This window comes from Mobula hypostoma, chromosome 19, assembly GCF_963921235.1.
Source record: "Mobula hypostoma chromosome 19, sMobHyp1.1, whole genome shotgun sequence".
NCBI classification, from domain to species: Eukaryota; Metazoa; Chordata; class Chondrichthyes; order Myliobatiformes; family Myliobatidae; genus Mobula; species Mobula hypostoma.
Window position 1 is genome coordinate 40,838,626 of NC_086115.1, and position 17,725 is coordinate 40,856,350.

Here is a 17,725-nt window from a genome sequence, read left to right on the forward strand (position 1 = left end):
AAACATTTGGAGATTGCCTATTAAATGCCTCCCTACTTTCTTTAATATTAGTAAACTAATCATTTTACCCATTCTGCAAAATTTAATATAGGTCGACCACCTGGAATCCGGCAATCAGTAACCTGGTTCTGTCACTGGTTCGGACATGATTTTCACTAGCCTAATTTCAAATTTCCCGCATCGCTGCGCCAACTCGACACCACTGTTCTGGTGGTGCCATTAACAGAATCAGCTGTTGGCACGGGCTTTAAAAGTAGCAAGTCATTGCCCTGTGTTATTCTGCATTTATTTTTATAAACTGTGTTTATCTGGCCCCAGTCATGACTTCATTGAATAAAGGAAGTGCTCCTCATGGTGTAAAGCACAAATACCATACATTATCTATACAAGATAAGGTGGAAGTTCTAAAAAAAACATGACTGGTGTATGTGAAAAGCATATGCGACTTGTATAACATTGGATCTTCCACAGTTTATGATAGAGAGAAACAAAAAGAAAAGTTACTCCAGTTCTTTGTTCACAGTGAATCAAAAAACAGATGTGCATAAGGAAAAGAATAAAAGATGGAAGATGTTCACAACTTGATAAAGTTCTCAAAGTGGTTTAAATTTCTCGTCAGCGAGGGTGTAGTACTATCAGGAGGAATGGTGGAGGAACAAGTGAAATTACTTCATTAAGAATTAGGACTGGATTATAAATACAAAATAATCTGCAGATGCTGGGGTCAAAGTAACACTCACAACACGCTGCAGGAACTCAGCAGGTCGGGCAGCATCTGTGGAAACGATCAGTCAACGTTTCAGGCCGGAGCCCTTTGTCAGGACTGAAGAGGGAAGGGGCAGAGGCCCTAAAAAGAAGGTGGGAGGAGGATGGGAAGGAGAAAGCTGGTAGGTTCCAAGTGAAAAACCAGTAAGGGGAAAGATAAAGGGGTGAGGGAGGGGAGGCAGGGAGGTGATAGGCAGGAAAGGTGAAGAAGGAATAGGGGAAAACACAATGGGTAGTAGAAGGAGGCGGAACCATGAGGGAGGTGATAGGCAGCTGGGGGAGGGGGCAGAGTGACCTAGGGATGGGGGAAGGGAGGGGGAGGGAATTACCGGAAGTTGGAGAATTCTGTGTTCATACCAAGGGGCTGGATTATGAGTGTGATTACGGTGAAGGGTGGTTTCAGCATATCAAGCAGTGACATAGCATAACACTTTGTGCAGTGTTTCGGGCTTTTCATTTGTCATTTCTTTTTTCTTTATTATTCAACTTGTACTATTTAAAAGGTACTTTACCGGTACGGTGAGGTGATCATCAAATGTGTTAGAGGTGTTTATTTATTTAATCCTAACCTAACCCCCGTGATTCGGCAAAATTTCTAATCCAGAACTACACAGGTCCCAATCATTCCAGATTCCTAAATAAACATTAAACATCTTTAAAAGCATTTCATCTTGAAACACCATCAAACAATCTACTCTTTTACCTAAAAGAATAACAACGCATTTTGTTCTCAATATGTCATTATTTGAAAATAATAGGGTCAACCTCTATTTTGTTTTGAGAGTAATAATGAAATATTTCTTAAGTTTTGTTACTTCTCAATGTTTCACCCAGAATGAACTAGGAAATTCATGAACTAATGTCACAGGTAATTCCAAGAGAACAAGTACTTACAATTGCCTCAGCTCTGAAAGCCCAAAGAAAGCCCCAGGCTCAATGTTGCTAATCAAGTTATTCTTCAGATCCCTAGAGAAAAGGAGAATGAAAAAATAATTATAGGTTGATGAGCTGTTTTTTTAACTTAATGAATGAAATATGATTACTGAAATTGAATGCTGTGTGTTTGTTTTCTCAGCAATGGTGAAGAATATGTTCTGTAGCTTCCTTACAAACCAAGATAAAAGCAAATTTACATAGACAGTTCAAAAAATCTTCAAGATAATTTGTCACTGAAAATTTCCACTGCAACAGCCAGTTTGATGAGCCTTTGGTTTGGGAACACACTTTGATTTGACCAGCAAGGAATTCAGGTGGAAGACAGAAAAAAACAAATCCACTGCAATCCTAATTCTCACTTAATATAGGTTACCAATGTTTGACTCACTGGGATTGAATATGTGCTCTCCTTGTGACTGGTATAAATAATTTGTTTAGTTTGAATGGATTAGATTGCCTTGGGATGGTTTTCCACAGAGGAGGTGCTCTACAAATCACTGGTGTACAGCATGATTGTTTTTATAGAACAGGCACATTCTTCTTTGAGAGGAGTCAGTCTGCTGAAATTTTTCCAGCTTGATTTGCTGAATATTTCCTGCACTTTCTGATTTTATTTCAGATTTACTTTTTTTTTGGTTTTATAGTTTATTTGGCACCATATTCCTAGGAAGTGGAAGTATGCAAATAAGTGTGATGCTTTCACAAATCAACACAAAGCAACTGGAGAAATTCTACAAGGTTTATCTTTCAAATCTGAAAAAAATAAACCGTTTGAAGGAAGGTCTATGAGGGAGAAGGGAATTGGGGATTATACTACTTTTTTTGGAAGAGCTGACTATCCTTTCTATTGCTAGTTTCATAATGCTATATAAAGGTGACATCTTCTTGCAAAACAAATATGAATTTTATGATTAATGTATGCTTGTGTATCAGACATTCACTAAAATTATTATAGAAGTACTGTAGTAACAGTCCATTGAAACTGCGTTACAATGTACGGTACTATTGGAATGGAATGTCTCTCTTCTGGGGGAGGTATGACCTGTACAGAGGTGACAGGTTGCACCTGAACCTGAGGGGAACCAATATTCTCGTAGGCAATTTGTTAGAGCTCTTGGGGAGGGTTTAAACTAATTTGGCAAGCGGGTGGGAACGGGAGGGAAGGGACTTAGGATAGGACAGATGGTAAAACGGCAAAGATAGCATACAGTCAGACTGTCAGGAAAGGAAGGCAGATGATAGGACAAAATTGCAGCCAGCAGTGTGAGTATCATTGCATTACGGTGCAGAATCAAAAAGAGTAGCAAATGCAGTACTTAAAGTGTTATATCTCAATGCACAGAGTTTAAGAGAGAAGATGGATGACCGTGCTGCACTATTACAGATTGTCAGGTATGATGTTGTTGCCATCACTGAATCGTGGCTGAAGGATGGTTATAGTTGGGAGCTGCATGTCAAGGTTATACATTTGTATCAAATCGGCAGAGAGGGTGGCGTGGCTCTGCTGGTAAAGAATGGCATCAAGTCAGTAGAAATTGTGACATAGGATCAGAAGATGTTGAATCCTTGTAGATTGAGTTAAGAAACCACAAGGGTAAAAGAACCCTGACTGTAGTTATATACAGGCCTCCCAACAGTAGCCACCCATAGATTACAGTGGGAAATAGAAAAGGCATGTCAAAAGGGCAGTGTTATGATAGTCATGGGAGATTTCAACATGCAGGTTGATTGTGAAAATCAGGTTGGTAATGGATCTCAAGGGAGTGAGTTTGTTGAATGCTTATGAGATGGCTTTTTAGAGCAGTTGGTCGTCGAGCTTACTAGGGGATCAGCTGTACTGGATTGTGTGTTATGTAATGAACCGGAGGTGATTAGGGAGCATAATCTAAAAGAACCCTTAGGAGGCAGTGATCACAATATGATTGAGTTCAACTTGAAATTTAATTGAGGGAAAGTAAGGTCTGATGTAGCAGTATTTCAGTGGAGTAAAGGAAATTACAGCGGGATAAGAGAGGAGTTGGCCAAAGTAAATTGGAAGGAGATGCTGGCAGGGATGGCATCAGAGCAGTAATGGCATGAGTTTGTGGGGGATAAAAATGAGGAAGGTGCAGGATTGATGTTTTCTAAAAACAAAGAAATACTCAAATGGCAAAACAGTCCAACCGTGGCTGACAAGGGAAACCAAAGCTATTGTAAAAGCAAAAGAGAGGGCATACAACAAAGTAAAAATTAATGGGAAGACTGAGTATTGGGAAGCTTTTAAAAACCTACAGAGAGCAACCAAAAGAAAAGATGGAATATGAAAGCAAGCTACCAAACAATATTGAAGTAGATAGCAAAGGCTTTTTCAAGTATGTAAAAAATAGAGAGGAGAACGGTTATAGGACTGCTAGAAAATGAGGCCACAGAAATAATAACGGGGTACAAGGAGATGGCAGATCAACTAAATGAACATTTTGCAACAGTCTTTACTGTGGAAGACACTTGCAGTGTGCCAGATGTTGAAAGGTGTGAGGGAAGAGAAGTGAATGTAGTTACTATCACAAGGGAGAAGGTGCTCAAAAAGCTGAAAGACCTAAGACAACAGACAATAGGTGCAGGAGTAGGCCATTCAGCCCTTCGAGCCAGCACCACCATTCACTGTGATCATGGCTGATCATCCACAATCAGTACCCTTTTCCTGCCTTCTCCCCATATCCCTTCACTCTGCTAAGGGTACATAAGTTACCTGGACCAGATGAACTGTACACTAGGGTTCTGAAAGAGGTAGCTGTAGCGATTGTGGAGGCATTAATAATGATCTTTCAAAAATCATTGGACTCTGGCATGGTGCCAGAGGACTGGAAAATTGCAAGTGTCACTCTACTCTTTAAGAAAGAAGGAAGGCAGCAGAAAGGAAATTATAGACCAATTAGCCCGACCTCAGTGTTTGGGAAAGTGTTGGAGTCAATTCTTAAGGATGAATTTATGGAGTACTTGGTGACACAGGGCAAGATAGAACAAAGTTAGCATGGTTTCCTTAAGGGAAAATCTTGCCTGAAAAACCTGTTGGAGTTCTTTAACAAGATTACAAGTAGGATAGATAAAGGGGATGTAGTGGATGTTGTATATTTGGTCTTTCAGAAGGCCTTTCACAAGGTGCTACACATGAGGCTGCTTACCATGTTAAGAGCTCATGGTATTACAGGAAAGTTACCAGCATGGTTAAGAGCATTTAATTGGTAGGAGGCAGCGAGTGGGAATAAAAGAATCCTTGTCTGGTTGGTGCCAGTAACTAGTGGTATTCTGCAGGGGTCAATGTTGGGACCACTTCTTTTTATGCTATATATCAATGAATTAGATGATGGAATAGATGACTTTGTTGCCAAGTTTGCAGATGATATGAAGATGGGTGGAGGGGCAGGTCGTGTTGAGGAAACAGGTAGGTTGCAGAAGGAATTAGACAGTTTAGGAAAATGAGTAAGAAAGTGGCAAATGAAATAAAATGCTGGAAAATGCATGGTCATGCACTTTGGTGGAAGAAATAAATGAGCAGATTATTTTCTAAATGGGGAGAAAATCCAAAAATCTGAGATGCAAAGGGACTTGGGAGTCCCAGTGCACAACTACCTAAAGGTTAACCTACAGGTTGAGTTGGTGGTGAGGAAGGCAAATGCAATGTTAGCATTCATTTTCAAGAGGTCTAAAATACAAGAGCAGGGCACTGGTGAGGCCTCACCTTGAGTATTGTGAACAGTTTTGGGCTCCTCATCTAAGAAAAGATGTGCTGGCATTGGAGAAGGTTCAGAGGAGGTTCACAAGGATAATTCTGGGAATAAAAGGGTTATCATACAAGGAACGTTTGATAGCTCTGTGTCTGTACTCATTGGAATCTAGAAGGATGAGGGGGATCTTATTGAAACCTTTCGAATGTTGAAAGGCCTAGACAGCATAGATGTGAAAAGGATGTTTCCCATGGTGGGGGAATATAGGACAAGAGGATACAGCCTCAGAATAGAGGGGCATCCATTTAAAACAGAGATGCAGAGAAATTTCTTTAGCCTTAGGGTGATGAGTTTGTGGTATTTATTACCACAGGCAGCTGTGGAGACCAGGTCATTGGGTGTATTTAAGGCAGAGATTGATAAGTTCTTGATTGGACAAGGCATCAAAGGTTACCAGAAGAATATGTCCTCATATTCTTGTCACTCCTCATTGACAGAACTAGCCTTCTCCATTTCTCCTATTTAATGCATTTCCGTTCACATGAGATTTCTGAAGGACCCGGTTATGTTTTGTAAGTTCAAAAGTTTAAAGTAATTCAAAAGAAGGCATGGGAGTCCAAAATGCATGTCTAACTCTGTAATTACTTTAAGCAAGGTGCTTAAATGTACATCTCTAATGAATTATTGAATGAACCAGAATGCTAAATCAAACAATATATTTACAAGATTACTCAAATATTATTGAAATATTAAATACATAACAGACCCTCAAATGTAACAACAGATTTAAAAATGATAATATATTCAATCACAACCTACTGAAAAACTTACAAATAACCTTTTTAAAAATAAGATATGAATTTACTCACTGAAATAAGCAGCCGCAATGAATTTATGTTATGAGAGGGCATGTATAAATGATTAAATTGCTTTTTTTCTGCTACTTTAATAACAGATCCTTTGAAAATATTTTAATCAAAGCAGCAGGAAGCATGTCAGAAAAAATCAGACTGGTGTTGCCTATTATTCCACAGTGTAAGTTCAAGAATTTTGTTCTTTCATATTAACATTTCTACATATAATCTGCTCATTTGCATCTAAATATGCAATTGTGTGAATATATATCCTCTATTGTATCCTGCTGATCTGTATGGGAAAAAATCCTCAAATTTGTAACATCAGAAATAATATATTGAGATTGTGAAGGATTTTAACAACAAAATATCTATAGTTGATTTTAACTATATGACTAGTGCCAACTACCAAATAAAGTCTATTGTAAATTCAGATGGTGTACTGTGCGAACAACTATTGGACTCAAGCAAATAGAACATCGCAGGCAATTTCTCCCACAGAAATACCAGGCGACATTTGCTTTCCTTTTAAAATTCTCTGCATTTGGCTACATTCCATCTGGTAACAAGTGACTCTGGTCTGAACAGGATTATAATTACAAAACCACACAATCATGTACAATACGCTCTATACATGTAACTTCATAACTATCCAAACAAATGTTATCGACTATTATTTGAATGAGTAGATTATGTCATATGCACAGTATACTGCTAATACAATGTAGAAGAATGATGGATTCAGTGCCTAGATGAATACCACTAGGATCTCAAGGCAAAGAATTGCCCCATTGCACGTAACATTGATTTGCCATGTTTCTCTCAAATGTCAAAATTTGACTTGGGTCTGTAAAGACTTTACAATGTTATAATATATTCATGAAAATTTAATTTATAGCTCCATCAATGAAGCAAGAGCAGTGACTCCTGAGTCACAGAAGCACGCTGTCTCCCAATGATTTAGTTAGCTTCCAATATGTAAAACAAACAATTTGAAGGCCAAAATGCATTAGAGCATTGGGGTTCCAATACATTTAAAAATACACTACTTGTGCCTGCACATGTCATGTGACAATACAGAGCAAATTAATAAGTTAATAAATGAAATTATGGCAGATTTTTAAACTGCAGCATCACTTCCATGCACAGATCCTATATCCCTTGATTGCCTTAACACATTTAAACTTATAATCTTCCATCTTGAATAGACTGAGTGACCGGATTACTGACCCATTACTTTAAATCTTTCACCTCTGGTTCAAGCCCCATACTTCTAACATTGAAGAGTGTAAAGGCCCAGTCTTCTTAATCTTTCCTTAAAAGAGCAATCGCTCCACTCTAGGAAGCAAATTAATAAACATTTGTTGCTCATGGCAAGTCCTGAATGGATTGGTGGACCAAACTGCACAATATTTTAGGACAGGCATTATCTGTGGAAAAATAAAGAGAGCTGATGTTTTAGGCCAGAGATCTTCATTGAAGAGCCTTTGACTTAAAAGTTAATGCAGATTCTCTTTCCACAGATGTGGCCTGAGCTTGTTGAGTATTTTTATATTATGTAGATTTACAGCATCTGCATTTTTTATTTCCACAATATTCCAAATGTGATTTTAATAGTACCCACAAGATGCCTTCATTCTTGTATCAAATCTACTTCCCATATCTTTTGATATCCCATTCTTCCTTTTAATTGTCTGTGATTTTGGTGTGTTAACTTCTGGCAATTCAGATGTAAAAAAAACATAAGAGCACATAGAGTGAGAACAACGACGAGTCAAGAATAGATCCTTTTAGGTAGCCTCCAACCTGATAGGATGAACAAATATTTCTCTAATCTCAGGTAATCTCCCCCCTCCCTCTTCCATTCCACAATCTGGCTCCCCCTAACCTCTTTTCTCCTTACCTGTCTATCTCCTCAGTGGTGCCCACCTGACTTCCATCTGTCCTATGGTCCACTCTCCACTCTTACCAGATTCCTTCTTCTCCAGCCCTATACCTTTCCCACCTATCACCTCCCAGCATCCTACTTCAAGCAAAACCCACACTCCAAAAATGATTAAGTAAATTAATTCCTTGAACTACTGAACTTTAAAGCAAAAGAGACTTAAGCAAAGTTAAAAATTCAAAGTACATTTAGTATCAAAGTACATACTGTATATGTCACTACATACAACTATGAGATTAATTTTCTTGTGGGCATACTCAATAAGTCCATAACAGAATAATAACCATAACAGAATCAATGAAAGACCGCACCAACTTGGGCATTCAACTAGAGTGCAGCAGACAACAAACTGTGCAAATACAAAAAGAAATAAATAATAATAAATAAATAAACGAACAAACAATAAATATCGAGAACATGAGATGAAGAGTCCTTAAAATTGAGTCCAAACGTTGTGGGAACATTTCAATGATGGAGCAAGTGAAGTTGAGTGAAGTTATCCCTTTTGGTTCAAGAGCCTGATGGATGAGAGGTAGTAACTGTTCCTGAACCTGGTAGTGTGAGTCCTGAGGCTCCAGTACCTGCTTCATGACTGCAGCAGTGAGAAGAGAGCATGTCCTGGATGGTGGGGTCCCTGATGAAGGACACTGCTTTCATGCAACAATATTTCATGTAGACATGCTCAATGGTGGGGATGGACTGTGATGGACTGGGCCATACCCACTACCTTTTGTAGGATTTTCCATTCAAGGCCACTGGTTTTTCTATACCAGGCAGTTGTACAGCCAGTCAAGAAACTCTCCACAACACAACTATAGAAGTTTGTCATAGTTTTAGATGTCATGACATTCTTCGTAAACTCCTAAGAAAGTAGAGGCACAGACATGTACTTATGCACTAGGCCCAGGACAAATCCCCCAATATAAGAACATCGAGGAATTTAAAATTGCTGACTCTGATCCCCCAATGAGAACTGGTTCATAGAGATCTAGTTTCCTCCTCCTTCAGTCAATAATCAGCTCCTTGGTCTTGCTGACATTGAGCAAGAAAATGTTGTTATGGCATTATGAAGCGAAATTTCAATTTCCCTCCTATATGCTGATTCGTCACCAACTTTGGTTCAGCCACTGGCATTGGAGATGTGCTGAGCTACACAGTCATATGTGTAAAGCTAGCAGAGCAGGGGGCTAAACACACAGTCTTGTGGTACACCTGTGAGGATAGAAACCATGGAGGGGACGTTGTTGCCAATCCGAACTGACTGTGGTCTGCAAGCCAGCATTGCAATGTGAATGGCATTAGTTTCCCATTATGCTTTTATTTTGATAACTAAACTAAAAATGATAATGCATCCATCAATTTGAAAACTGAAACTTCAAGTTTATGACCCTGGGGATCTGAGAACTTAAAATTGAATTAGAAACATTTCAGATAACATTGTACTGTAGTAGATAATCTCATTTCTGTTTCAAATGGGATCAGATTCCCATTTGAAGCATATTTCACAGCAATATTTATTCTATATGGTGTAGACTTTACAAACACCAAAGTGGATTTGATACTACATTCACTTAAGTTCAGATTTGAACATTTCTTCTGAAAATTTAGCTGACATTGGATGATGTAAAAATTCAGTAAAGTGATTAGAAAGACAGATGAAACATCAAACAAAATGTAGAACTATCTATAAAAAGATGTACATATCAAATACTGTTGCATAGTGCTAATAATGCTATACAAGCAAAGATCATATGGTAAACAGTGGAGAAACAACACATCTGAATAGAATGGCAGAATATGACAGAAGCCAGTGACGCCTTGAAAAGCAGCATCCATCATTTAGGACTCCCATCAACCAGGTCATGCCTTCTCATTACAACCATCAGGAAGGAGGTGCAAAAGTCTGAAGGCAAACACTTAATGATTCCGGAACAGCTTCTTCCTCTCTGCCATCTGATTCCTGAATGGACGTTGAACCCATGAACACTACCTCACTTCTTATTTATTTCTATTTTTAGATTACTTAATTAATTTAACTATTTAATATATACAATTTATGCTTATTATAATTTACATTTTATTCTGTTATTATGCATTGCATTGCACTATGCCACAAAGAAAACAACTTTCATGACGTATACCGATGATATTAAACCTGATTCTGATTCTGATGATTTTATGAACCATCTTTCTTTCTTTCTTTTTTGTAATTTATTTTTTATTGAAATTCATCATCAAACAAACATTTCTATAAGATGTATTTCGGATATTGCACATATATATCATATAGTCATATTTGCCACAAACCTCCAGATAATATTTATGAGGTATACACTTATAGAAAGGACAGGAAAGAAAGAACAAGCAAAAGGAGAAAACTATGTAAAGAAAATATTCAAAGCACAACAACACTAATAAATAATTACAACTAAGTATTTGTAAGTTAACAAGGTTTGCCTCCTAATTCATAGACCAAGAATACTCATTGAAATGTGTCTGGTTTGTCATAGCATCAGAGAGCTCAAAGAGCAGCAGAACAAATGCATTGGTGTGCCCTCTTGAATTTAGGTTGAATGCCAGTATTCCTCAATGGAACCAGCAACCAGAGACAGCAAGATTCACCCAAGCATATGTTTTCTTAAATACATCTGAATAAATATACTTCCATGAATGTCTCGAGTAAGTGCTCAAATAAGCAATTTTATACAAATGCTTATAAAGCATGAGAAACAGACTTCCATTCTAGTCTCCAAGTTTTCAGGTGAAGTATTCTGCCAGTGTGGTTTTATGGCTTTGATGGATAAAGTTCTGTAGCCAGGGTTTTCACAACTAAAGCAATAAAATGAACATAATCCATTTGAAATTAAATTTAAGAAACAGGGGTTGCCTTTGTTTACCTGTAATTCTAGACTTTGTTTATCTTTAAAAGACTTAATCCTACACAGCTGGGTAGCTTTTTGGAGATATGTTGGGTACAACCATGAAACATTCTAGAAAGTCAAACTGTTGTTGCTATATTCAGAAATTAAAGACTTAATTGGTGATACGGAGAATTTTTAAGCATTAAAATCTTGCAAAATGCTCTGTCAACTAATTCCATAGGTGGCAGAACCATTCGTCTATTATCAACCGTAATTATCAAGGTAAGCATTTGCAACACAGATAAAACTTTTTCTATGTTACAAACAGACCTAATACTTCACTTGCCAGTTTTCATGAATACATATGCATAAATACATCTCTAGGTATGTATCAGGATAAATATGTATCATGGCCACTTTCTCAGGAAGACCGTATATTCATGCTATTGTGCTGGAAAGACAACCCACTACTCAAATTCCATATTTATCAAGTATCCATCCAATCTTTCCATAATACTGTCCCACATTCCTAGTCACTGATCTCACCCCCAACACTTGACAAGCACTAAATCTGAACAACTGAGGCCTAGATCGCTCCCAAAATAACCGCCCCGCTTCTCCCTTGACCCTTTAACCTCTGACCTCAGTCCCAATTAGGCTAAGAGCCGTAGACATCGGGCACTACTGAAATTCACTGTGCCTGGCGCACAACTGAAATGCACTGCTCCTATGACCATCTAATCCACCCATTAAGGGACACAATAAGCTCTAGGTTGCTATAATCCACAAAAAAAATCTTCCAATTTGAATATGCATTCATTCTAGTCAATACAAAATGTCTCCTTTTAGCTAAATATATGTTCTTAATGAGGGTCCTGCAGAGGAATTCACCATTCTACCATTGAGAATTGACCCAAATTCAAAATGAAACAAGTAAGTTGTGCTTAATATTGTGCTTGAAAAATGTTATAAAGCTGTAAACTAAATATAAAAGCTAAAGATAAAGTTCTTCAAGATTGGCTCTATGTGTCGTATTAACATCAAAGATCGTCACTTGTATCAAATTAAATCAGTGGGGATTGTGCTGGGCAGCCCACAAGTGTCACCACGCTTCTGAAGCCAGTGTAGCATGTCCACAACTCACTAATCCTAACCGTATGTTTTTGGGATGTGGGAAGAACCTGGAGCACCCAGAGGAAATCCACATGTTCAATATATGCCACTGAAACAAAACGACATGGACTTCCCTTTTTAGCTTTAAAGCTCGGCTGTCAACAAGAGATTAGCATTGTCAAGAGAAAACTGGAGAAAAGTGGCTGTGCAATGATAAAAACGACACATCAATGGAAAAAGGACAAATTGATAGGAAACATGAAGTGAATCACATAAAGATGAGCAGTAATATATTGATGTGCTGTATAAATATTTCTTGGAAAATTGCTGTAAGACTAGGGAGGACACTAGCAACTTCCCTTTCAGTGTTCTCTTGGATTTAGATATGTATAGAAACTTCAATTGGATTTAAGGGATTTAAAGACAATCTGGAATATATACACTTGTATTTAGGGCGCAATAAGGAATGGATTTGCTGTCATTTTCAAGGCACCTGTAAAAACTTGAAATATTCCAATGAATCAATGAATCGATAAGCAAATGCATTTTAAAATCCAAGAAATTTGACCAAAGCTACTAATTAAAACCCATCAGCATAACTCGAATAATTAGAAAATCATGGACATCAGAATAAAATGAAGAATCATCTTTATGAAAGAAATTAAACAAAAGGTGGCTTGCACAGCTCTGGATCTTGTCTTGGATGATTTCAGAGTACTTTTGGAAAAGATGCACCATACAAACTGGTGAAGGCCGTATAGCGTAATAAGGAATTGAATCTTGTTCTTTTTAATTTTTGGTTCAACTTGTGATGCTTTTTGGGTTTTAATTGTGCTGTGCAAAAAATTACTAACTTTTGGATATTAAAGTATTTCAGTCAAAAAGATGCATCAACTTGTATTCGCTATAAGAAGAATTAAACTGAAATTTTTAAAAAATCATTGGTGGACTTAAAATATTATTCCAGAAGTGGAGCTGGTACATGATTTTAAATCTACTTCCTCTTATCTTGAAGTCATAGTGTACCATAGCACAGAAACACATCCATTTACGCTGTCCACTCATTTGGACTAATCTTACCCATGGGTATCATTTTATTTTCCACATCATCCCATTAATGCCCCTAGATGCTACTGCAGTGGAGGAGGGGCAATTTATGGTTGTCAATTAATGTGCCAACTTACATATCTTTAGGATGTGGGAGGATACAAGGACACCTGGAGGTAAACCACGTGGACACAGTGAATATGTGCGAACTCCATTCCTCACCAGACTTCAGGATTGGACCTGGATCACTGAAGCTGTGAGGTACCAGTTCTACTATCTATGCTACTGTGCTGCACCATGTATAGGATATGCATGTACATGTATGGATTCCCTGCTACTTGCTAGACATGGTGATAAGAGCTCTAACTTAAAACTACTTATAGGAAGCTAATAGATTTTGTCTTTCCTGTTGATGTTTTATTCAAATGTGTATGCAAGCAGAAGCAAGGCAATTTCGAAATCTCCCAGGAAATGGATGTGGCACCAAAAGTGATCCTCTCAGTTATAATACCTCATTACTTTTATTTTTCTGAACCCCTTTGTTGCTAGGCTGAATACTGAAGATTGTTTACAAGGCAACACAACCTCTGGAGGGAAAATCCTTCAGACTAAACAACTTTAATTATTAGTAAATAACATATTATTTCAATATAGTCAATCACATTTAGTTTTCTGATGAATATGCATCAATAACTTTTCTCTTTGATTTCTTTATTCTCCATTACCATACCATTAACCACCGAATAAGTGATTGAGACCAGAAGTGTACATTCCCATTTTCAACAACAATGCGGCCTTCTCAGAGCAAAATGTAAATTTGGCATGGTTGTCACTTACTGTCACCAAAATATTTTGGGTGGAAAATAAAGCTTATTTCTTCAAGTAGTCCTTTAGGTGTGTTTTAATTGGTCAGATATTTAAAGTCAAGTGTAATGCGTCGTAACTTTCAAAAGACACTTCCAAAAGTGAGGTAGTTATGTATGTTGAGGATATAGGGGGGAATGGCTTTGGATGCATTTTGGTGTGGACTTCGACTACAGACTCTTTTTCTCAGTCTTACAGTTTTTATATTCTGTGTTTTTCGCCCGATCTTCTCTTTTTTTTTGGGCGGGGAGGTGGATTGGGGGTCGATGTGCCTGATCTGTTTTGTTTGTGTTTTTTTGTGCAGGAACAGGGATTTGGAGGTCGATGTGCCTGCTCCATTTTGTTCATTTTTGTGTGCAAGAGGAAGGATTGGGGGGAGGTGTCAATGGGCCTGTTCCATTTTGTTTGTCTTTTTGTGCAGAAGGAGGGATTTGGAGGTCAATGTGCCTGTTCCATTTTTGTTTGTTTTTTTTTGTGGAGAGGTGGGATTTGGGGGTTGATGATCGTGCTGCCTTTCTTTTCTTTCTTGGTTTCACGGCTATCCGGAGAATTGTATACTTCGATAATAAATTAACCTTTGAACTTTGAATATATCATAATTTGCCCGAAACCATCACTTCTATTAAATTTATGAACTATTTTTTCCTACTGGTGTTACTATAGTCATGTAGTTTCAAAACAACTCATTCTAAAAGAGTTTGATCCCATTCATAGTCAGTGGATCATAACATCAGGAAGACATTTTTCCCTGTATAAGTCCCAGTAAGAATGCCAGTCAATGAAACACAGGAGGGGACCATCCAAAGCCACCTCTTCACCCAAGATGATCTGGAGAAAGCCACTGGAATACTGAAAATATATTATATATGCACTGGTGAAACTAAACAGCAAAGAAGCCAATCATTCCCACAAATATGTTTTGCTTATTGAGACTCTTCAAAGATGTTTATACTTTGAGACACTACTACTTTATCCCACTTGGTGAAATACAATCTTTATGTTCCTTGTTAATATATTAACTTATCAGAAGCTTGTATCACATTTTTAGGCTGTCAAAATCTATTGCATAGAGCATATTTTTCAATCACGTATGTAGTCTATTGATTTTCTGTCCTACAGTGTATTCCTGACAACATAACACAAGGAATTTAACCTACAAAGATATTAAACTTCTGTTTTACTTAAAAGCCATTTTTTTGTCAGGTTATGGTTCCCAAATGTCTTATGCCTCCTACCATTAACTGGACCCCAGGCTTTTTGAACATTAAGTCCTTGTGAGGACAATGGAACTCATACTGTTGCACAGCTATTGTTGTTTGTAGCTACATTCTTTCCAAACTATCTCAATCATTACATTCAAAAATTGGTTTAGGCTTGAGTACTTTATATTCCCTCCACTGTGTTATAGTTCAAGAAATATTTCAAAGGAAAAGTCAATCCTGATTTCTCATATAGTTGTATTCTTTACTGACTACACATGAAAAAAGTGTAGACGGTACCACTGATGCCTCCCTCCCTAAGCTGTAAAAAACTTTTATGCTTGCATCGAGGCATGCAACACAATGTTTGACACGAAAACTACCCCCTCCCCTCTCCCAGGTGAGCAGCCACTGTCTGTAACAACAGCCATGCTTGGTATGAAAACAGGAAGGTTCTTCAATGGGTAGTCAAACAATGAATCTCCAGTACCAGCCTCTCTTTAACAGGGATATATATATAAAAAACATCACGAAGAGTCCCACCCAGCCTGCTCGTTGACTGCTTGCTCCACTCAGGGAGGAGGCTACATAGCATCCATGCCAGGACCACAATGCTCAAAAACAGTTATATTCTCCAAGCAGTAAGGTTGATCAACACCTCCAACCACGAACCCACCCCTCCACATCCCCAACCACTAACACTTTGTTATTTCCTGTCAGTCACCTTCTGTGAAGTTACTCCTGTGACTAGTGTCCCTTTATAGACATACAATCAATCTACGTATTGCATTTATTTATATTTATTGAGTTTTAAAATTATTATTATTGTGCTCTTTATCTCTTGTATTACATCGGATGGGCTGCATCGGATCTGGAGTAACAATTACTTATTTCTCCTTTACACTTATGTATAGGAAATTACATTAAAAAATCTTGAATCTCTTATAAAACCTATAAGTTTACCGGCAATAGACTATGAGTGAGTGTTTAACTATAATCTTGGCCTTGAACCCGGAAGATTAAAACTGTGCTAACTTGTACTTCATAATAACACTTTGCTAGTCAAAACTTTTCGGCTTGTAATCTAAGCAAATTTTGATTGCCAATAATGAAGTTTGTTCTGTGGTCAATGTCATGAGGATTATACCAAATCAATTAAGTATCCTTTACATTGTAAAGACAAAGAACATACTGGTGATCCTTTGCAGAATACTTGCTTCAGTCTACAAATATTTCCTGAAACTTCTAGTTACGTGTTATTTTTAATTCTCTTACCCACCTGCATTTTCATACCCACGCAAACTCCAATCTCTTTGTACTCGCCCTATGATGCTCAGAGGAGCAGCACCTCATCTTTCATTCAAGTACTTCTGGACTCAACACCGGCATCAATAATTCTGATCATAGTCGTCACCCACCTGTTCTGGACAACAGCTCACTGGCAATAGAAAATCAGAGAACAGCCGAGACTAGAAATCAGAAATAAAATGTTGGAAGTATTCAAGACATTAAGCAACATCTGTATAAACAGTATAGAACTAATGCTTCAGAACAAAGATTTTTCAGGAAAGTGAGAAAAAAATGCAGAGAGGGCAGGGGCAGGGACGATATGATCAGAGAGGTAAAGTTTGTAAAGGAGTGTGAAACAAGGCAGGATTGGAACTTGGGAATAAGATAAGGAAAATAAAGAGGGAAAATGACAGGGAAAAGGACAAAATTCTGAAGCACTTGAAAAGAAGGAGCTATTGTTAATAATTGTTCTTTTCCATTACACCCCCTCCAAGAGTGATCTTTGGTTTCTTCATTTGTTCCTTCATCATCTCCATTCCACTGCTGTGTTAGTCTTTCTGCCATTTGTCATTTCACCTTTTCAGTTTTCTATATAAAGCCACTGGATTTGTGTTTGAACTTTTCCTCCCAATGACCCCACTACCCGGCCTCACTTACTCTATTTCACCTGGCTAAAATCTGTTCAAATGTTAATTCTGAGTTCAGTATAAGATTCTCTCCCCACAAATGCTGCCTGACCAGCTGAATGTTTTCACTAATTTCTGTTTCCTAGAGCCCACTGCATTTGAAATGTTATGAAATGTATTTTCATAATATGGACATTGTGTATAGCATAATGGCATTAAGGCACCAATGATCCAGTTCAATTCTGACGCTCTCTGTATGGAGTTTGTACATTCTCCCCATGAGCGCATGGGCTTCCTCCCAGTGCTCCAAAGACCTACAGGTTAGCAGGTTAATTGGTCACATGAGTGCAACTGGGCAAAGCGGGCTCATTGGGCTAGAAGGGCTTGTTACCATGCAGTATCTCTAAATAAATGAAATACAGTATAATAAAATATTGTACTTCAATGTTCTTTTTTAGAAATCATATCAACAAACTTCCACAAGCTTATGAAATCCTACATGTTCATAGAGAAAACGAATA

The 17,725-nt window shown here is 37.8% G+C and overlaps 1 protein-coding gene across 2 annotated transcripts in view; it reads right to left on the bottom strand.

The window, feature by feature from the left end:
• Positions 1–17,725, bottom strand: part of LOC134358990 (adhesion G protein-coupled receptor A1) — a 608,347-nt gene that overhangs the window by 404,115 nt on the left and 186,507 nt on the right. For both annotated transcript variants that reach the window (XM_063071754.1, XM_063071753.1), the window contains exon 3: positions 1,660–1,731. In XM_063071754.1, coding sequence (XP_062927824.1) covers positions 1,660–1,731 — 72 coding nt within the window. The remainder of the gene's footprint in view (positions 1–1,659; positions 1,732–17,725) is intronic.